The sequence below is a fragment of the Cyrtonyx montezumae genome, unplaced genomic scaffold (genome assembly GCF_038088225.1).
Source record: "Cyrtonyx montezumae isolate F1298 unplaced genomic scaffold, pur_monq_1.0 scaffold_20, whole genome shotgun sequence".
NCBI classification, from domain to species: Eukaryota; Metazoa; Chordata; class Aves; order Galliformes; family Odontophoridae; genus Cyrtonyx; species Cyrtonyx montezumae.
Window position 1 is genome coordinate 8,488,661 of NW_027071937.1, and position 23,268 is coordinate 8,511,928.

General features: G+C 44.8%; 1 protein-coding gene across 3 annotated transcripts in view; it reads right to left on the minus strand.

Moving 5' to 3' along the window:
- The window catches only part of PNPLA7 (patatin like phospholipase domain containing 7), a 198,824-nt gene that overhangs the window by 141,691 nt on the left and 33,865 nt on the right, over positions 1–23,268 (minus strand). For all 3 annotated transcript variants that reach the window (XR_010622293.1, XR_010622292.1, XM_065737669.1), the window contains exons 18-19: positions 22,366–22,489; positions 6,936–7,049 (exon numbers count right to left, since the gene is read on the minus strand). Coding sequence is in view for 1 of the 3 variants with exons in the window: in XM_065737669.1 (XP_065593741.1) it covers positions 6,936–7,049; positions 22,366–22,489 (238 nt within the window). In the remaining 2 variants the exon portion in view is untranslated. The remainder of the gene's footprint in view (positions 1–6,935; positions 7,050–22,365; positions 22,490–23,268) is intronic.

Genomic DNA, 23,268 nt, shown 5'->3' on the forward strand with positions numbered 1-23,268 from the left:
TCAACATGAATAAGCTACTGTGGAAAACAGGGCTGCCAAGGGTTTTCTATTCTACAAAGTAAGTACAATTGGGGTAAAATAGTAATAATAGCCATTTTAACTACACAAACTCACACAATGGCAGTTCTGTTTCTATAGAGCTCATTCCAGGACTGGAGATTATTTGCTACCCACCTTCTGAAGGCTTTTTGGGGAGGGAGCACAAGGGAGGAAGAGAGGCAAATCAGCTCATCAGCTTCATAAAACCACGGCATCATTGAAGCTTGCTCTCTCCCACATCAGTTAGCCTACAAAGCACTCCGTGTGTCACAGAACCAGGGAGCTCAGCAGGGGGGTTCAGATTAAAACTTGCGTGGCTCAAGAACCGCAGTGACAAAGCAAATCCTAAATGCTCACTCGCAACCATTCCTGGCCCCTTTACAAATGCCACCAAAGCACACAGAGGAACTGAAGCTCGATCCTGGGGTTGTTGAAGCTCCTAATGCCTGTGATCAATCATGTCTTGAAGAAAAATGTCAGCCTCACATCAGTGCCATGACTAAGCACGCACTCCTGCCTGCCTCACCTCGGGGAGCTGCAGTCAGCGACTACGCTTCCACTGAATGCTTCTCTTTGCTCTTTTTCACATCCGCTTCTCCCACTGTCAAGGAAAACTTATTTTAATGGGCCAGGAAAAAAAATAACAAGGAAAAATCCAGAAGCGTGGCCTCTCCTGACCCATCCCATAGTGCTACATCAAGCTTGAATAACACGATGCGCAATATCCACAGTGCTGGGGGGAAGCGCTTTGAAAGGAGTGCACGTTACTGAGCTCACTTTGTAAGGCAGATAACTCTAGGGAAAGTTCCAAAAAGCCCTGGTTAAAATAGGCATACAGACACAGCAAACCTCACTGCTAAAGATGGATGATGAGTTCTGAATTTATTTAAATCCCGAGGGCAGACTTTGAGAATTAAAAGATGCAGAAAAACTCTGCGATTTCTCAGGCACGTTAGGAGCACACAGAAGGATGTCTCACAGTTCACTTCTCCACGGCACCAAAGCAATTTCACAACACAACTTCCATCAGCGATGGCAGGTCGAAATTTCAAGTTAGAGTTATGAAAAGATAAAATAAAAATCTCAGCTCACTAGAGGCAAAGACGAACTATGAAACGCGATCCAAGTTGTGCACTGATGTTAGAATATCTCTAATCTGTTAACAAATTCTGTGCTCTTGCCACTGATTCAGAACTGCTTCATGGTGCCAAAATTCGTGAGCTTACTCTCCGTCCTACTTTTCAGAAGCTAAAGCAGTGATGGAAATAGAAAGAATCAATTCCATTTCACTCCTGCAACTCTGTATAGCCTCAAGTAGCACCAGAAGCAAGCTCCTAGGCTGTCAGAGGAGCAAATGCTCCAGCTGGCTGAGTGCCCCCGGGACTGTGCTGGGGAGCTGTGGCTGCAGATGTGAGTCCTGAGGAGTCCAAGGAGATGTTCTGCACTGTGGACCCCCTTCAGTGGGGAGCATTCAGGGTGACCTATCCAGAGCAACTCAAGGTTGGGATGCTGTCCTAAGGAGCTAGATTTGATTCTATGTATACTGAGCAGGATCTAGAAATCAACATCTGGCACTCCGGGCATGTATTCAGAAAATCTGGCTGTTACTGGCAGAGATGGGTGAGAATCCCCATGCTCACCCATCTGCTTCATCCCCCAGAATAACAGCAGCTAGAGCAGGTCACAAAGACCCCTGCAATTCGATGTCCTGTCCGAAATAGGACCAAAGCAGATATATGGAAAAGAAGACAAAGAAGAAAGCAAACAGATGGTGCACCCCTGAGCATCAGCTGTGCAGCACAGCTCAAGGAATGTGAATTGCTGTAAGGATGAACAGAGTGTGATTTTGCTCATTTCTCATTGCTGATTAGAACAAGAATAACTCATGTTTACAATTCTCTCACATATCAGGTAGATTTTCTGACCTGGAAGTCCGGGACGGGGTGCATAATGCACCCCCTGTGATTCAAGCAGAGACGGTCAGAGATCTTCTCCTCCATCTGAACTGCCACAAGTCCATGGGGCCAGATGGGATCCACCCAAGGGTGCTGAGGGAGCTAGCAGAGGTGATTGCCGAGCCACTTTCTGCCATCTATCAGCATTCCTGGTTATCTGGAGAGGTCCCACAAGATTGGAGGCTTGCCGATGTGACTCCCATCTTCAAGAAAGGCCGTAAGGAAGACCCGGGGAACTACAGGCCTGTCAGCCTGACCTCGGTATCAGGGAAAGTTATGGAACAGATGATATTGAGGGAGATCACACGACACGTGCATGGCAATAAAGGGATCAGACCCAGCCAGCACGGGTTCACCAGGGGCAGGTCGTGCTTGTCCAACCTCATCTCCTTCTATGACTGGGTGACCAGACAGGTAGATGAGGGAAAGGCTGTTGATGTAGTCTACCTGGACTTCAGCAAGGCCTTTGACACGGTCTCCCACAGTATTCTCCTAAGGAAACTGGCAGCCCGTGGTGTGGACAGGTTCACTCTTCTCTGGGTGGAGAACTGGCTGGAGGGCCGTGCCCAGAGGGTAGTGGTTAATGGAGTTAAGTCCAGCTGGCGTCCTGTAACGAGTGGTGTCCCCCAAGGGTCAGTTTTGGGGCCCATCTTGTTTAATATCTTTATTGATGACCTAGATGAGGGAATTGAGTGTACCCTCAGTAAGTTTGCAGATGACACAAAGCTGGGAGGATGTGTCAAACTGCCTGAGGGTAGGGAGGCCCTTCAGAGGGATTTGGATAGGCTGAACAGCTGGGCTGAGCTAAATGGGATGAGGTTCAATAAGACCAAGTGCCGGGTCCTGCACTTTGGCCACAATAACCCCATGCAATGCTATAGGCTTGGGGCAGAATGGCTTGAAGAATGTAGAGAGGAAAAGGACCTGGGGGTGTTGGTTGATGCTCGGCTCAACATGAGCCGGCAGTGTGCACAGGTGGCTAAGAAGGCCAACAGCATCCTGGCCTGTATTAGAAATAGTGTAGCCAGCAGGAGCAGGGAGGTGATCATCCCCCTGTACTCAGCTCTGGTGCGGCCGCACCTCGAGTACTGTGTTCAGTTTTGGGCCCCTCACTACAAGAAGGACATTGAGGCCCTGGAGCGTGTTCAGAGAAGGGCAACAAAACTGGTGAGGGGCCTGGAGCACAAGTCTTATGAGGAGCGGCTGAGGGAGCTGGGATTGTTTAGTCTGGAGAAGAGGAGGCTCAGAGGAGACCTTATAGCACTCTACCACTTCCTGAAGGGGGGTTGTGGTGAGGAGGGGGTAGGCCTCTTCTCCCTGATAAGTAATGACAGGACGAGAGGGAATGGCCACAAGTTGCGCCAGGGAAGATTTAGATTAGACCTCAGGAAGCATTTCTTTTCTGAAAGAGTGGTCAGGCACTGGAATGGCCTGCCTAGGGAGGTGGTTGAGGCACCATCCCTAGCGCTGTTCAAGAAGCGTTTAGATGAGGTGCTTAAGGACTTAATTTAGTAGTTGGGTAGAGATAGTGATAGGAGGATGGTTGGACTAGATGATCTTATAGGTCCCTTCCAACCTTATGAACTTATGAACTTATGAACTTATGAACTTTTTCTACTAATGTATTCAAGAGTTGGATTGCCTGGTGGATCAGCAACAAACATCAGGACTGGCAAAAAATGTGCAGGATTAAGGCTCTCCTCTATTGGAATTAAAAGGATCTTCACCCTTCACATGAAGCAAAGCTGAAGGGGAACTTGATTGAAAGGGTAATTCTGTCTCTGAAACTGCACCATTCTGGGCTGTTCTGTCCCTTTAGGCTCCACGGAGGAACACCAAAACAAGAGCAGTTCTGCTGTGGGACTCCTCTGAACCACAAGCATTCAGCTCAGCTCAGGGAATAAGCACCAATGGTTGATCACTGTTACCCCAAACACAATCAGGTGTGCAGAACCTCCTCACTCAGTCAGAGATACAGATGTTTGACAGAGGCACAGTCTGTTTTGATTTGTTTTTGTTTTCCCCCCCCTATACAAGAGAACTAAGAGGGAGATCCTCCATCACGCTGCAGAATCGTACTCTAGTTATTGCTGTCTAGTCAGGTATTCCCAAACGACTGCACCCGCTATCCCTTCATTGCTGTATTCCTGCTGGGTGCACAGGGAGGACATCATACATCCTGCATAGAAATCCTTCTACCAGAGCAACAGGAGGGAACACCACACAGAGTTCACCCGGCTCATCCCTCCGCTCAGCACTGAGCACCACCTCAAACACAATGATTTTTTTAAGAGGTTATCCAAACAAGTAACAATCTTTTAGCCTTTCTAGGGAGTAGATGCAGACTTTTATCAATATCCAGCTGCTGCAATTTCTGTACACTACCATTTGCTCTGTCTTGATATGGTGAGTAACTCATGCCCTTTCTATCAGAAGATGACTTTATACACTTGAAAATAGCTATCATTTCTTCCATTAACCTTTCAGTCTTTCTGCCTTTAGAGGTTAATGTTTCCAAACACCAGCCAACCATATTTTGATCCCTTAGCCTCTCATCACTTGGTCTGCCTCTTCCTTCCAGTGTGCTGCCACAGGCTGATATTGAAGCTTTCCCAATAGCAGGAAGAATGCAAGGATTTCTCCCCTTTCAATAACAGAGTTATATTCCACTGCAGCATGGCATTGTTAAGGCATGTTCAGCTTTCGATCTCTATTATCCCCATGGTTGGGCTTGATAATCTTGAAGGTCTTTTCCCACCTGAGCAATGCTATGATCCCTGGATTCTTTTTCTAGGAAACTGCTGCCCAGAACCTGCCCTGAAGGCAATGGACTCGTTCCTATCTCAGAGACTTCTCTCATTACATTCCCTGAACTTCACTGTTGCCTTTGTACTTCCCAGCAGATTTCAAGATTTCTAGCCAATTATTTTCCTCTGTCACTTGAATTCTCCCTCACTTCCACCCTTCCTCTCTTTTGTCTAATGGATCTAGCAGGCAAAAGCAGAAGACACAAGAACTCTGAGATCATATAAACATTTTATCTTAGTTTCTTAAGACAGTCCAAAGGCAACAAATCTCCTTATGTTCCTCTAATTCTAATGCTTGTTCAAAAATCACCCTATACAGGTGACACTATACCCTATACAGGTATAACTCACAATTTTGACACTAGTTTAATGTTAATATTGGAACTCAGGGATCTCAAACAGCAGCAGCAAATAATGTATTTTACTAACACCTTCTTTTGAGAGACAACTTTTCCATTTGTTCTATTACAAATAAGTAGCTAAACCATATGCATGTCTAAGACCCTCCAAAACTCAGTCCTAAAAAGGTTAGGAATTTGTGGCTGGTAGAATGTATTAGGAATTCGTGGCTGACAGAACGGATTCTTTAGATATGGGAGGATTATTTGAATTCTATTACAAATAAATGCTTGAATAGCACTATAAATGCAGCACTCTAGTTCAGCTTCAGCTGCAAACTGGAAAGATTCAAAGCCCTACAGAGTACCATCCGGGGAGTGAAATTCTGCCCTTTGATAGAACAAGAAAAGGAAAGAGTGGAAAGAGTAAAGACACAGAAAATTATTCTTGTCCATGATGAAAATGCAGAATCAGAACCCAGCCTTTGTGCAGCTCAGCAATGAAGATATTACAGAATGTTAAATGTTTATTGCTAGCCAGTAATTCACTATTTAAATGTCTATGGATAACATTTAAAATCACCGACTACGTAAAGAGAAAGGTGGTTTGAAATTCCAGCTGGCTCACTTCCTCATCTCCTGTTCAGTCAGCAAGGAGAAAGGGCAACTCAACCAGCATGCTATGCTATCTCTGCCCAGTTTGTAGCTCATTATGTACAAGAAGTCATCTATTGCTACCAGTTTATAAACACAGGCAACAGATCTGTTAAGCTGACAGACAAGAATAGAATCAGCAGACTACAGATTCAGGGACCCAGCAGTGACTTAGTACCTGACAAATCCAAAAACGTTTCAGTAAAAATTATGCTCACATGGAAATCAGGAAGAGTCTGAACACTCACTGCAATGATGAAACTGTGCAGCATTAACTCAGACAAAAACACTAAGCTTCTGTAATGTGGGAATGCACGAATACAGACTTTCTATTTCACAATTAAAAAAAATTCTCTCCAAAATGTTATTATGGCCTTAGAAACACAGAAGAATATGAATAGTTTAATCAGGCTTGTCACTTTTGAAGCTTTTTAAGAAACCTGGTAAAATAACCACGTCTTAAAGAGAGGACAAAGAATAATCAGAAATAAGTTGAAGTAACAGCATTAAAGAACTGTCTTTAAGGCTAGTTAAATGATTTAGTGCTTAATGCCCGTGATGCACTTAAGGACAAAAACAATTAAATTTTAAGTCCGTCACTCTTAGATTTGCACAAGAGAGGTATAATGTCAAGTGAATTAAAGAAGATGAATGATTTGATGGATTCAAGGGAGCAATCAGTCCTCAGGACATAAAGAGATGGTGGCAGTTGCAGAATGAGGATGGATGGCACAGAAAGGGAGGAAGAAGAAAACCAGCTCCCAAGTATCAATGCTCTGGAAATAAAAGTGCGTATAATCAAGGCTTGACTTTGAGTCCTAGTGAGCAGGACAAATGAATAATATTATAAAGTGATTTTAAAAATCATACTGCCATTAATTATTAATACCACCAAGTGATTTCCAGTTTAAATGCAGGACATGCATACATAGTAATGGGAACTTTTTCCAGATACATAGAAGATAAAGGGAGAGAAGATGGTGAAAGTCTGGAATAGATCAGATCAGATCAAGACGGAGAACAAAACGTTTTCTGAGAACACACCAATCACGCAAAAAAATCAGAGGACTCTGTGCTAATGGAGAGTTTTAGCTCCCAAAATATCACTTGATGAAGACAGAAAATAGTTGTAATTTTCCTACCTGGGGGAATTTGCGTTTGATGGATGTCAGGGCTCCCTCTGGGAGTTTGGCAAGTTCTGAGTCTCTGACGGCATGAACTGTTGTGGCTCTAGGCTGACGGGTTAGTGCCTCTACCTGAAAGAGAACAGAGCCAAAACATTACAGGTACTGTAATAATGTATTGTGAAAGTAGCATTTCAGGGTGAAGAAACCAATCAACTCCAAAAAAATAGGGCTGTCACACTTTTTGGTCACCTACACTGAAAACAGAACATCACTTCCCCCCTGTCCCCCAGGAGCCCTTACAGAGGTATCTTCCTGAAGGCACATCCATCTGCAGCATGTGGCAATAACTGTTCAATCCAAACCTCACAGACGGATGCTCTGCTGTCCTGCACTCTCATAGCAATGTAAGTTACATCTTTTAGGTGCATCTTTTAATCCTTCATTTTTAATTGCAAGAAAGCTATCTGAGAGAAAGAGGAAAACCCACTTCCCTACAGCTTTTTCTTTCTTTGTTCATCCTCCCGTCACTGAACACCACCCTGAAGTAGATTTGTTTTAGTCTCAGAAGCTGAAAAGCAGCAAACTTAAAGTAAGAGTTCCTAAAAAAGGGAAGAGGAGCAAACCTGCACATTTTGGCAGAGGGGAGCTTTGTTTTCCCCAGGAACATGCACGGTATCTGCACTTCTTCAGCATAAAAACACGTTACAGTATGCAGCATCTGAATACAGTGTCTGATCACTTAATTTAGAAGGAGTTAATTTATGAGAATAGAAGTTTAAATAAAACTATGGTGCTATGAAAATTAGCATTGAGATATTCTCCTTTGCGGGGAAGAAGTGACACAGTATAAGTGAGGAACGGGTTGTGAAGCCCTGCTCTGCAAAATGCAGCTGCTTGCTGAATCCCTGCTGCACCATCTGCGGAGCCCCAAACCCAGCACCAGCCCCTGTGCTGTTCTGAAATGCAGAAATCAAATTCCCTGGTGAAATATTTTCACGTGCCTAATGAGATCGCCCGCTAGGCGAGATGGCGTCACTCAGCTCAGGCGTGAGCTACAGCATTTAATTGCTTAGTAACAGCCCAGTGCACTTTTTCAAGTTCTAGCACTGGGCCGTGTTTACTGGGTATAAAATCCATACATGGTGCCTTCTGAAAAAAAGAAAATAGTGGCTGCTGTACTAGCTGTAATTACTGAGATGAACACAAAAACAAAATCCGCACCCTGGCTGCAATTCGTGGGCTCTCGGAAGAAAAACAAGCACCAGCTCCCATTGTAAGCTCCCAGCAGAAACAGGAGAAAATAACATATCAGCTGATAACTGCTTTTGACAGATTTTGTTGCATAGCTTATGTTTACAGGAACCCCCAACAAAGTAATGCCTCCCGTACAGAACCAGCACTCACACACAGTTACCGTGGGGGGATTATCCGCGGTGCGCTGGCTGAGCTGTGCCAGACGTACTTCTGCCCACAGTACAAGCAGATTAATTTAAAACATGCAGCTCTGTGACCCCACTCACAACAAGAATGCATTCTTGGAAGACTGCATGTGTGCAAAATGGGCAGTGTGGACGGCCACAACACTTGCATTTAGTCCAGAGAGCTGAGACCAGCCTGTTTGCATCACGAATTCTTTCAAATAGCCAGGTCAGCAGAGCTTAATTCAACAACAGTTGCACCGTGCGTGAACAACCACACAAGCAAATGTGAGTTAACTCCATTTTGCAAGATCTGGCCTGCGGTTTTGGTTCAGTGCCAGGGGTGCTTTGTCATGTAATGACATTTGAAACCAATTCCGCAGACCACAGGTGAGGTCATGCCACCCCTGCCCACCCACAAGTCCCCCTGAGGTTACCCTGAAGGTTGTGCACTACTTTCTCTTCAGCTCTGCCCCCTCCTACCAGCTTTTAACCTCAGGATTTTGGATCTGCCATTAAGCTTCCTCGTTCTGAAGGCAGATTAAGGATTTCAATCACTAAAATAAAACCCTTTCTTCTCAACCAGTCATCGGCAGACTGAATTCTGTTTATTTAAAGAGAAACACTCCCAGCACATACCACCCTTTTCCACTCTTCCCGTTATATGTGAGTGCATGAAATTAACTGTGCCCCCAGCAGCTCACAAGTCTTTCAGAAGATAAGATTTCTGAAAAGGTGACTACATTTCAAAACAAAGCCTCAGGGATTTTTTTTTTCTCCAAATCGTGACTTTTTGTGTTTCAATTGAATGATGTCTCCATGGGGAGAACAAAAGAGAGAGGGAGACCTTCTTCCAACCTCCTCTGCTGGGATCTGCTCAGGTCTGCACAGCAAGAGGCATTCACAGAACCACTGCATTATCTCAGCAGTGTGTGGTGATAGGATGAGGGGAAATGGCCACAAACTGGAGCATGGGAAGTTGTGCACCAATGTGTGTGGGAACTTCTTCCCAGTGCAGTGATGGAGCACTGGAGCTGCACACAGAGGTGGTGGGGTCTCTTTCTCTGGAGACTTTCAGGACCCACCTGGACACCGAGCTGTGCACCCTGGGCTGGGAGCTGCTTTGGCAGGGTCTGGACTCAGTGCTCTCTGGAGGTCCTTTCCAACCCCTACAGCAGTTCCCAGCTGTCTACAGAGAATGGATCTTGTGCTGCTCTTGCGTATACATATTATACAGATCTTGCCAGCAGCTTGGCTGTTCTCATGCAATTACACTCTACTATTGTAGCTCAGAAAATACCTGGGCTCCGGACACTGTACACCAAGAAATTCAAGTTTTGCTTTGTCCTTGGATCTCTATTCCCATTAGTTTAGGAAAACTATTCATATAATGCCTCCTCTTTGCTGGAAGTTTCCATTCAACACCCAGACCTCCTGGAGGACTGCTCTCCACCTTTGCTACTTTCTCGCTTCCCTCTTCACACCCTGTGCTCACAACACCTGCGTTGCACCAGTTCTACATTTTCTGCTCTTAGGACACTGCCAAACAGAACAGGCATTGGTTCTCCTCACCCTTTCCAGGGTCAGAAAGGCATTCTGTCATAGCTCTCTCCTGTCAATCACGCTTTTCTTCTTTATATTTATTATTCTTAATGAACTGATTGAGATGTTGCTTATTCAGAGGTGTGGGGCTTTTGGGGTTGGGTTTGTTGGTGGGTTTTTTTGCTAGTTTTTCTCCAAAAAACAAGCTTCAGATCATTTCAACTTCAAGCCACATTCAAATTAATTTGGCTCCTCTGTCCAGGAGAACATTTTCAGCAAACTTCCTTATGTTTCAGATTTGTAGGTAGTACAAAGCTTAGTGAACTAGCTTGAACATGAATAAGGATTAAATCCACCTGCAATTACAGCAGGTCAACCCCTAAGATTATTCCTTGGTTACATAAAGACAGGGAGGAAATAGTACAATTTTAGACACGTAAGTAGGTACATCTATCACCCTGGGCTCCTTCTGAGCCTCTTCCCAGACTGCCATAACCATAATCATCATTTATCCCTTCCAGGACACAACACAGCTATAATATTTGTTCCACCATAAGAAAGTACTGGTGGCCCTTTCCCATTTCTTTTCAAATTCGAGTGAACACGGTATGTTTTGCTAGAAGCAAACAGTACTTCTATTGGTTCTTCTCCCAAAGCATCTGCCCCCTGTCCTCAGTGACAATGGCAAGCTCTGCCCTTCACTGGTGTTTTACTTTGGTAAAAAGCACTTTTGGTGCTTTACTTTACCACGCCATTTTTTATTCACTCCTCTCTCCCTCAAACGATCCTCCAGTGCCCATGGAGCTCCCTTAAGGTTGCAGCCACCACCTCTCTGCTCTGGCTCTTCTCTCTGCCACCTTATTATCTGATGCTGTAAGCTCAGCAAAGCCACACTGCAGTGCTGTTTCTGCTCTGCAAGCAGCCGGGCTGCCTTGTGTCAGCAGCCACACTGCAGCACCACGTCCCGTGCCTGCTTCTCCCAGATCTGCCCTGTGGCTCCTCATGTATGGTAAATACCCATGCTTCCTCTCTTCTACCCTCACCACATCCTCAGAAGCCTGTCTGTGCAACACTGCCTTTATTCCACCTCCTCTAAGAGATGCAAGAAGCGATGCTTTAAGTGTTATTAATAATTTGCATCGAGGAGCACACGGAAATTGAGTGTTACTCTGTGGTCCTTGTAACTGATCACACATTTCACACACAAGGTGGTCACTCCTTCACTGCTGCAGTTCTGTTGTTGCTACCACTAAGAAAAAGAATAAAAATCCCACAGACGGACTTATGCTCTTTTTACTGCTTCTTCCAGTTAATTCTGACAGGCTCTTTTTTCATCTTCTCTTAATTCAGCATTAAATAGCGATAAAAACACATATGATGCATCACGTACAATGCCAATGATTCACAACCTTGGCTTACAAGCTTTTACAAACAGAAAGTGTTATAAATCCTTTAAAACAAGGAAAGAAAGCCATTTATATTCTCACGACCTCTTCTGACTCCACTTTCAGCAGTCATCCCTGACAGTTCCTCCAGCTCTCTCCAAATTACACAGTTGGAAAGTAACATCCAGCAAGCACCCTGTCTGCTGTAAGCTGGTCTAATTACTCCAAATTCCTTTTTGAGCCACATCCAACAAAACACTCAACATTTGCTTAACTTCAGCATATGCAGCCTACTACAGTAGAGAACGTGCTTCAGCAGGGGTTGGACTCAGTGATCTCCAGAGGTCCCTTCCAACCCCTCTGTTTTTGTGATTCTGGGTGAATAGCCATAAGCACCTGAGATACATCAAAGGAAAACCTGACCCAAACCAGGGCTCCTTCAGGTTAGCCTGTCTTCAACCAGCAGTAAATTCATGTGTTCTTTTGACTCTTCCATGGCCTTTCCATCCATGTGTGCAACACACTGCTTTCAGCTTCTTCTCTTTTATAGCTGTTATTTCACCCCAATAATCTTTCATTCTCCTATATATCATATTTATTTGTCTCATACCCATCCTTCTCTTGCTGTAAGCTCACGGAAGGCAGTCATCTTTGCACAGCACAAAGCTCAGCCACGCGCCTCCAGCACGACATGAAGTCCAGGTGTAGGAGGACCCTGAGAAGGACTGAACCCTGGGATTTCAGTTAACTTAAAATCATCTTCCACATTTCCCCTCGTGACAGCCCCAAATGCTGCATGCCCATTAGCCTGGTGGTTGCATGCTTTAATGTTTTCTTGCTCACTCAATATGCTTTGGCAAGAATTAGCAGCCCAGAAACAAGCACACCTGGGAGTAGCAGCACCTAAAGAAAAAGGGGATGCCACAGGACACCAGGAGACACAGGGATGAAATACACCACCCGAGGAAGCGTAGATGCACCAGCGGAGATCTAAGATGAAATGTCAACACTGACATCTGCTGATAGTTTAGGAGGCTCATGGAAATAAAAAAAAAAAACAAGGCAGCCACACAGGTATGGGCAGCACGCACATCCCAGCAGGCAGCACAGCTGTGCAGACAAAAGCCATGCCCACGTGGATTGTCACAGTGGCACTTCTGCCAGGAGATGAGGCTGCTGCAACTGAACACGGCCATGTAATGTCATGAATGTTACATGAAGGGCAACCAAACACTACATGGAACATTTCTCTCCTGGATTAAACAAGCTGCTTTCAGGCCTTTCCTCAGTTTGTTTACACCTGAAGCAAACACACAGCTTATCTCAAATATGTTTCCTCCAGCCATCAGTTTGGACGGATCTGAAACATTAACTTGCTTGTATCAGAAAAGGACAGAGGAGATGCTGCTGGAAGCAATGAACGAGTGGGAAGTACAACCAGACGAGCTGCAGATCGATGCTATTTGTGGGAGCAATGCCAGCGGATGAATGCAGTACACCATGTACTCTCCAAAGTTGCTCTAACAACCACCTTCTGCAATCCCTTGTGTGCCAAATTAACCCTGCGACTGAGGACATCCAGCACTTGCACTATGCAGTAACAGGAATCCAAACCTCACTTCTATTTGTATGTATGTTTGTGTACAGGACTTAAATTCACACAAAGATAAACAAGGAAGACATACACACCTTAATTATTTATATTCATATTTGTAAAAATGAAGACTGAACTTCCTACCTTTCATAATTAAGACAGTGGAAGTCAGGTTACTGCTTCTCCAGAGAGAACTGAGCTTGCATGTAGTAGCAGTGCAATGACAGTCCTGTCACACTGCTGTATGTAATTAAGAGACCGAAAAGAGAAGGGGTATAGCTGGGGAACAGAATTGGTAGCAGACCTCGGGTGTATCTGAGCTTCACTTCTACCTATATCTGTCTGTAGAAAAGATGTGAAGTTGCTCTTGCACATTCCACTCTCCTAAACCAACACAAAGCCTAAAAATGCACTAAGTGCTACCTGGAGCACTTCTCTCCCCATCCATACCACCACCCCCCCCCCCCCCCCCCAAAAAAAAAAAAAAAAAAGCAGCCTTTAAATGTATGCAGGTTGTCTGAAGAGCATCTGCAAGCACTGTGCCACTGACAGGCATACAGCACGTTCCTGTTACGACTGAATGGTGCTCAAACATCAGCAATGGAAGGACAGAACAGAGCGCAGTGACCTGCTCAAACACCTCCCAACAAGGGAAAGATCTGATTGCTTTGGACTCAGCTTCACATCATAAGGATAGAAACCCAGCTGCAACTTCAGTAACATCCTTCCCCATTCTTCACAGTTGACTTTTCCCTTTTTCTCACCTCTGCTTCCTGCTGTTTGTGAGCCTCCAAGCACTGTCATGATGGAAGGGATCCCATTTCTCTCCCTTGCTTTATGTTACTTGCCAAAAAGACAAGTTGTAAGGGAAAAAAAAAAACAGAAGAAAAAAAACCTACCTTCTTTCGCTAACAACTTAGGCACATATTTTGCAAAGGTTGAAGTGGACACAGTCTTAACTCACACCACTCACAAAGCAGCTTAGTTTGATGCAGCGTTCCTCAAAATGGAAAAGAAAAAGGAGCAGAACATGGGGGAAATGTGAGATGGTCCTGAAGAGATGACCAGAAGTTGTATGGAGAGTTAATTGCTAGATGGCCAACAGCAATGATATAATCAAAAGGGAGTTTGTCTGGAAGAAGGGAGACACAAAGCAGTATAAGGAACGATGGTTTGATGAAAGAAGTCCCCTCTCTGAAACCCAGCAGGTTACCACCCCCATTGCCATCACAGGCCCTAATATTCTCTGAAGAGCACTTGGCTAAGGAGCTTTACTGGTGGCACCTACAAAACCAAATGGCTTCCCCACACAGTATCAACACCAGAAGAATTAAAACCAGACCCCACGTGTGCGTTTTGTAGTTGGTTAACAGACCACTAAAATGCACCACAACCATTTTCAGCTACGGCCTCCTGGTTACGAGCTGTCAAATCAGCTCGAGTCAAATCAAGACAAAGCATAAGTTGCAGCAGGTAAAAGAATAAATTGTGGCAGGTCTGAGAATCTGAAAAATATACACTATTTCAACAGCTTCCACCATGAGGAAGCCCATGGGAAAGTGAGGTCCGGCCAGCTCAGAGCAGTGACTTCCCTTCAGCCAAGAACATCCCTAAAGCAGGTCTGGAAATCAGGACACTGAGCTTCTAATTTCAGTCTGACACTAATTTGGCTGTGCAAATGTGAGCTCATTTCTCAGAGTTTTCCATGTCTCAATTCTCCACCGGTAAATGCTGTTATCTTTGTTTTTCTTTACAACTTCACACCCAAGATACTAGGCAAAAAATAATTTTAGTAACATATTACCAAGACAGGCGGTGCAAGAGATGGCAAGAGAACACCTCCTTCCAGAGCCACGTGTCCCAGCTCAATACCCAGCGACTTCTGGGCCTCATCCGCCTCCAGTTTCCACAGATACAGGCTGTGCACAGATCGCCTGAGGTACCACTAATCCTGAATTAACCTCTCGTTTTTCAGTGCCTTAAAGCTCAGGAACCATAGGATTTGTGGTCTGAATATAATCACATGCAAGTAATAAGAAAGAAAATAAATCTCCCACTTGAAAATTACAAATTGAACCAGCCCTAATGGAGCGGAGGACTTGCTTGGTTTTAGTGCTGTTGCTGAGGGTACAATGCTATTTGGTGAGTTTGGTGCTGCCGGGAGCAGGCGGTGTATGACATTAATACTGATAAGGAATAAAAGCCTGACAAGTGTAATCCTGATACCACTGCTCCCTTTGAGGATTACTCAGCAATTAAAGATTTTTAACAGCGCTACATTTCAAAAGGACAGTGCTCCAAACCCCTGAGGAAATCAGAAGCCATTTACAGATTATCCCGGGTTTTAAGTTTTTAGAGAAAAAAAGCTGTGCACACTGAACTATATTAACATTAAGAAGATGAACAGCTTAGCATCTAATACTCAGAATAGCCATTATTTCTAGAGTGTGATTTCCAGCACAGCAGAAGTACTGTGGTATGCTGCAGCACTGGCAGTGCACCTTGTGCTGCCCTGCACGGAGAACAGCAGTGCACTAATGCCCATCTGCCCACAAATGAGTGAAATCCTCCGAGTCAGAGGCGCATTCTGATTCTTAGAGGGGCAGAAAGGGTTTTGAAGTAACCAAAATGCTGCAGCAAATTCCCCAGCAGGGCATTTCCAAAAGCCAGCTGGTTTCCTGGTCATCGCTGCAGACCTGCTAGAGCAGGTGGCTACAGATAAGTCTAGCTCTGAAGCATGCAACAGCTCTGCTTTTAAAAATATTAAAAGCTCAACAGCTGTCACCAACCCTGCGAGCTGCCTGGTATTCCATCGTCTTAGAAACACCACGGCCTTTCTTCAGGAAGTCCCTTAGGACGAAACATTGAGTCTCATAAAAAGCTAACTACACTGAGGTTCCATCCCCATCAGATATTTGAAGGGAGCAGGCAGAATACCAATAGCTTTTCTTTGCCAGGAGATTATTCTGCAGGATAGCTCTAGTTTGTTCTGTTTTCCCTCCCCCTTCTCCTCACCCAGCAATGCCTTTCCCATTGCTCCTCACCCAGCAATGCCTTTCCAGCAACACAAAAAGCAAGAAACACCCAATGCAACCCATGCTCGGGGTTGTAATCCCACAACCTGCCTGGGATTGTAAGAGATAAAAGTAAAAATAATTAAAAAAGTCAATATATACCCACACATGAATAAAGATCGTGGTGGGGGTCTGTTACAGACCACCTAGTCAGGATGAAGAAATAGATGAGATGTTCTATAAACAACTCGTAGATGTTGCACGATGGCCAGCACTCGTTCTCATGGGGGACTTCAACTTCCCTGACATATGCTGGAAATACAATACTGCGCAGAGGAAGCAGTCCTTGAGATTTCTAGAATGTGTGGATGATTGCTTCCTGACACAGCTGGTGCAAGAGCCTACCAGGGGAGATGCCTTGCTTGACCTACTTTTCACTAACAGGGAAGGACTAGTAGGGGATGTGAAGGTTGGAGATTGTCTTGGCCAGAGTGACCATGAAATGGTGGAGTTTGCTATTCTGGGTACCGTCAAGAGGGTGACTAGCAAAACTATTACCTTGGACTTCCAGAGGGCAGACTTTGACCTGTTCAGGACACTTGTTGCAAGGGTCCCTTGGGACTTGCTCCTGAAGGGTAAAGGGGTCCAGGAAGCCTGGATGCTCCTCAAGATGGAAATCTTAAAGGCACAGGAGCAGGCAGTCCCGGAGTCCTGTAAGTCAAGCCGGAGGAGCAAAAGACCAGTGTGGATGAACCGGGATCTTTTGTTGAGACTCCGAGAGAAAAGGAGAGTCTATGTCCTCTGGAAGATGGGTCAGGCTACTTGGGGTGACTACAGAGAACTGGCCAAGATCTGCAGGCAGAAAATTAGAAATGCTAAAGCCCAGCTTGAAATTAGGCTGGCTACTGCTGTAAAGGAGAACAGGAAACCCTTTTACAAATATATTAACAGCAGGAGAAAAACTAGGGAAAATTTCCCTCCTTTACTCAACGAGGCAGGCAATATAACCACAGATGATAAGGAAAAGGCTGAGGTTCTCAACGCCTTCTTCACATCTGTCTTTAATAGACAGGACAGTTATCCAAATGGTACTTGCCCTGACCTGGAAGTCTGGGACGGGGTGCATAATGCACCCCCTGTGATTCAAGCAGAGACGGTCAGAGATCTTCTCCTCCGTCTGAACTCCCACAAGTCCATGGGGCCAGATGGGATCCACCCAAGGGTGCTGAGGGAGCTAGCAGAGGTGATTGCCGAGCCACTTTCTGCCATCTATCAGCATTCCTGGTTATCTGGAGAGGTCCCACAAGATTGGAGGCTTGCCGATGTGACTCCCATCTTCAAGAAAGGCCGTAAGGAAGACCCGGGGAACTACAGGCCTGTCAGCCTGACCTCGGTATCAGGGAAAGTTATGGAACAGATGTTATTGAGGGAGATCACACGACACGTGCATGGCAATAAAGGGATCAGACCCAGCCAGCACGGGTTCACCAGGGGCAGGTCGTGCTTGTCCAACCTCATCTCCTTCTATGACTGGGTGACCAGACAGGTAGATGAGGGAAAGGCTGTTGATGTAGTCTACCTGGACTTCAGCAAGGCCTTTGACACGGTCTCCCACAGTATTCTCCTAAGGAAACTGGCAGCCCGTGGTGTGGACAGGTTCACTCTTCTCTGGGTGGAGAACTGGCTGGAGGGCCGTGCCCAGAGGGTAGTGGTTAATGGAGTTAAGTCCAGCTGGCGTCCTGTAACGAGTGGTGTCCCCCAAGGGTCAGTTTTGGGGCCCATCTTGTTTAATATCTTTATTGATGACCTAGACGAGGGAATTGAGTGTACCCTCAGTAAGTTTGCAGATGACACAAAGCTGGGAGGATGTGTCAAACTGCCTGAGGGTAGGGAGGCCCTTCAGAGGGATTTGGATAGGCTGAACAGCTGGGCTGAGCAAAATGGGATGAGGTTCAATAAGACCAAGTGCCGGGTCCTGCACTTTGGCCACAATAACCCCATGCAATGCTATAGGCTTGGGGCAGAATGGCTTGAAGAATGTAGAGAGGAAAAGGACCTGGGGGTGTTGGTTGATGCTCGGCTCAACATGAGCCGGCAGTGTGCCCAGGTGGCTAAGAAGGCCAACAGCATCCTGGCCTGTATTAGAAATAGTGTAGCCAGCAGAAGCAGGGAGGTGATCATCCCCCTGTACTCAGCTCTGGTACGGCCGCACCTCGAGTACTGTGTTCAGTTTTGGGCCCCTCACTACAAGAAGGACATTGAGGCCCTGGAGCGTGTTCAGAGAAGGGCAACAAAACTGGTGAGGGGCCTGGAGCACAAGTCTTATGAGGAGCGGCTGAGGGAGCTGGGATTGTTTAGTCTGGAGAAGAGGAGGCTCAGAGGAGACCTTATTGCACTCTACCACTTCCTGAAGGGGGGTTGTGGTGAGGAGGGGGTAGGCCTCTTCTCCCTGATAAGTAATGACAGGACAAGAGGGAATGGCCACAAGTTGCGCCAGGGAAGATTTAGATTAGACCTCAGGAAGCATTTCTTTTCTGAAAGAGTGGTCAGGCACTGGAATGGCCTGCCTAGGGAGGTGGTTGAGGCACCATCCCTAGCGCTGTTCAAGAAGCGTTTAGATGAGGTGCTAAAGGACTTAATTTAGTAGTTGGGTAGAGATAGTGATAGGAGGATGGTTGGACTAGATGATCTTATAGGTCCTTTCCAACCTTATGAACTTATGAACTTATGAACTTAAGATACAACAAAAAGCACACAAGAACTCCTCTGAGCTCCTCTCAGTCTTGTTAGCTGTGCTGGGATCGATGCTACATGTCAACCAATGAGCCAGTTTGCCTGCTATCAACAGGCATAATGGACATGCTAGTGAAAATGAATCCTCCTCCTTAAAAAAAAAAATTAGATCCAAATCGAGAGTAAAAACTCCAATCTGCAGCAGCTGACCAAGATCAGATCTAAAAAGACATCACAGTATAACATTTTAAACACAGTGAGGAGAATCCCTAGCACCACCAAACATAGCAGAATTAGAATTGAATTTCCTCAGAGGACAGCTGGGCATAGGAGAACCAATGCTAGCAGAGGTACCTTGTAGCTCACATAGCAATATAATGAAATTATAAAGAAGTTAGCATCCCAAGATTTTTCACAAGCTCCTCTGTGGGAAATAGCACCAACAAATTAAAAGAGTCTCCCCCAGATGAGACAAACCAGAGCCTCTACACAAAGGCACTGTCACAAATTGCATTTAAACATGAGGGAATTATCAAATAGATTCATCGCTGCCCACTGGAATCTAGACTGAAAAAGGCTTTCAAACAATTGCTGAAATCACCTGACACAGGAGCTGGAAGAGCCCACGAACAGGATGAGCAGCAGCAAGAAGCTGGCAGAGTCCATGAGAGGTCTCCCATCTTCCACGCACAGCTAATCAAGGCAACTCAAGTCACAGCAGGAGGAAAGCAAACTTCAGCCTCTAATCCGTTCCTCTCCCCCCAAACTGACAGACCTTGGGAACAGATGCCACTGAGTCACAACACAGAACAAAGCAGTCTGAGACACAAGTCAATCCTTGGGAGTGCACACACATGCTTGAAAGTTAACATCTTGTCTGAAACCCTTCATCTTTCAGGGCTTCAATTCTGAAAGCAGAAACGACAGATAATTATTTCCTACGCGTATGACACACAGCACTTTAAGTTCTGAGATGAAGGTAAACAAAAATACATTGATTACAAGACTTGTATCTTCAGTGAGCACACACAGGTTGGTGTGACACAGTGGTCTTGGAGAGGTTTTGGAGATGTACACATCACAGGTGTACCAGACTACCAATACCAAGTGCTAACTTGATTCCTGGAAGCACCTAAACCCTTCCAGTTACTTCATTTGCTGGAAAACAAACAAAAGACAACAACAAAAAACCTTCAGCAAGTTTTTAAAGGATTATAACAGATCCTGCAGAATGGGATAAACAAATCCTTTTAGAAGGAAAAATGTCATTTTACTGATGCCCTCTGCAAAGAACGACTACATGAATCTTGGCATCTTCACAAATCCTCCCCCATGTTTTCAAAAGACAGCCAGAGCATCGAGATCGGTTCAACAAATGGCAGCATGAGTCAGTGGGCCTGGGAACCATGGGTAGGAAGGAGTAGGTGACGTCCACAGAGTCACAGAAGTCTTCAAATGACTCATGTCACAGAGCAGATCCGAAGTAGTTCAGACATAAGTTGCATGGGTATTTCTGCATCCGTGCCTGGGAAGGCACCCACAAACACAGCACTTTTAGGGCAGATGTACATGGAATCAACCTCTCCTCTCTCAGCAGATAGCTGAGCCACTATGAAACCTCATGCTAAAGGTGGCACCCCTGCTTGCACAGGGAGGGAGAGTTCAGACCACACGCTCCATCGTCATAATCCAGAACTGCTTTCAGAAAGCAGAACAGCTCAGCTGCTTTAACCTGGTTGCTCTGCAGAACTTCAGAAGCTTGACAGTGGGGCTGCTGACTGCAACAAGAGCAAGGAAATAACAGCAGGAAAATGCCTGACACATCAACATTGTCAAAGCCTTATTCACACACTAGAAGACCTCACACCAGCACAATTAGTCACAAAAGATCTCAGCTTTTGTTCATAGGTTCATTAGGTTGGAAAGGACCTACAAGATCATCTAGTCCAACCATCCTCCTATCACTATCCCTACCCAACCACTAAATCAAATCCCTTAGCACCTCATCTAAACACTTCTTGAACAGCACTAGGGATGGTGCCTCACCCACCTCCCTAGGCAGGCCATCCCAGTGCCTGACCACTCCTTCAGAGAAAAAATGTTTCCTCAGGTCTAATCTAAATCTTCCCCGGCGCAACTTGTGGCCATTCCCTCTCGTCCTGTCGTTATTTATCAGGGAGAAGAGGCCCACCCCCTCCTCACCACAACCCCCCTTCAGGAAGTGGTAGAGTGCAATAAGGTCTCCTCTGAGCCTCCTCTTCTCCAGACTAAACAATCCCAGCTCCCTCAGCCGCTCCTCATAAGACTTGTGCTCCAGACCCCTCCCCAGTTTTGTTGCCCTTCTCTGAACACGCTCCAGGGCCTCAATGTCCTTCTTGTAGTGAGGTTCCTGCCACACCATGTCATTTTACCTTTAATCAGGTATCCCAAAGAAACAGCCCCAAGAAGAAAAATAAAGGGAACTTGTGAGCATGCCAAGATGCAAAAACAGACCTGCTCCTCCAAGCATTGATGCTCAGAAAGTATCCTGAGCTACTGCTCCCACATAACTAAAACAGCCATGGTGCACTCACTAGTTCAGAACACCTCCGTTTCTGCAGGGAATACCATCAGAACTGTCACTGCATTGACTTCAGAATGATGCAAAACTTAGTTGTAAGTTACCAGGCAAGTCAAAGTGAGCTTTGAGCACAAATTAAGAAGGCCCAAAGACTTTGCTCTTGTTATTTTGAAATCTTTCTGCTTCTCTCAGAGGTCAGCTCCAAGTATACCTTTCAACACAGGTATAGGCCAATTCTGCAATCCACGTGCACCCAAGGACAACCAGGTCTCACACACTGATTGGTAAGCTGGCAGTAACCTCTTCTACACTTCTGGACCTTACCACTACCAAAAACATGACCTTTTGCAATCAGTATGATCAGGAATTGGCTCTCTAAAGAAAAACAGTCTACATTTCTTCCTTTCCCTCTTGAACTCTGTCAACAAGAATTTCTTCATGTACTGCTAATACCAACTCATGCTTTCTTTATTCAGAGTAAACTGCTTCTGGATGTAAATCCCATTAAAACATTTAGTTTTCAGCTCAGAAAGTAGAAGAGGGCCTGAACAACAGCCTCAGCATTTTGGAAGCCTTCTAATTTTAGATATGAAAGTCAAACAAATTGTGACTACTTACGATGCAGTACTCCCTCTCAATCATTTAACTAAACACAAGAAACTAAAACACAAACAAGGAAAATAAATTCAACGTGGATAAATACTACAGTTTGAAATCAAAATTTGCTGTAGTACCTTTAAATAACTGTACAGTCTCTGACCAGTCTGACGATGCCCTGAAGTTAGCTCTGCTGACTCAAAGGACATTAATCTAGATGCATCCATTGGCCCCAGCCAAACCCATCTTTCTATGATACTCAGTTCCTTCTGATTACCACTTAGTGCACATTCCCACAGCTCTTCCTGAATTATTTTAACAGCTGCATTCCTCTTAATGTGGAAAGAAATGTAACCCCCAGTGGAAAAAAATATGTGTTGCCTAGGGATTTTCTTCATCTGTAAGGAGGAGGTTTTATTTTTCCCCTCTTTAAACCAAGTCTAATAATCCCATCCATGTTTTACCATATGAATTTCCTGATACAAGTGACTTCTCATCTTCTCAACTTGTGAAAAGTCTACGTCTAACACAGAGTGTTTGTTTTGTGTGGGGCCAATACCAATTTCTCAGCTGAATCATTCATTTTCCAAACTGACTCTTACCACTCCAATTAAGTCTCCTCGGCCATATTCACCAGTCAGGTGCTTCTTTCCATCATCCATTCGTATGACTGAACGGAGTCGTCCATTCAAGACAATGTATGTGCAATCTGATTTGTCACCTTGCCTACAGAAAGAACAATAATTAATGAATTGTCACTGCTCAGCAAAGACATCCAAGGCCTTCCTCTTCTTTCTTTAACAAGGAGGCCACGAGAAAAAGTTTAAACAACATTTAAACAGAACAAGCAAATAGGAAAGTTGAAAAACTTCTGGTAAAAAATGACTTGGAAATAGGTTGAAATGAACAGGTGCTGAACAACTGGTTGATGCTGGGTCTGGATACAGATAACCAGAATGCAAGGAGACAACAGGCTCATTGCTGGGTACAGCATGAGCTTGCTGTAGTGCAAGGTTGATACGGATACAAAGAGAAATTCTGCAGGTCCAAGAGTAAAAAAAAAAAAAACAACAACAAAAAAAAAGCTGATCAGTAAGGTTTTGAAACATCGAGTTTGCAGGACTAAGAGTGCTATTTGGCATCCAAACTCCCAGCATAACACAGCACATGCACCAAGTGCAATACTTCTGGGAGCAGAGTTAAAATTAATGCATGGAAAACCAAAAGTTCTTAACAAGATCTTAACTACTACACCTATTCTGACATACAAAGTATTGACAAACTTCCATTAGCATTAGTGTTCCAGGAGCAATAGTATACATTAAGATTACAGTTATATGGTATGCATATTAAATTTGACTTCTGCATCACTGCGATCATATAATGACTTAATTGCATCCCAGTACAAAATTCATAAAATTAAGCCTTCCCAAGGATAATTTCTAGCCCTGAAACTTAAAATGCAATTCCCATTTTCAATTTATTGTTAAATATTTCTAACTAAA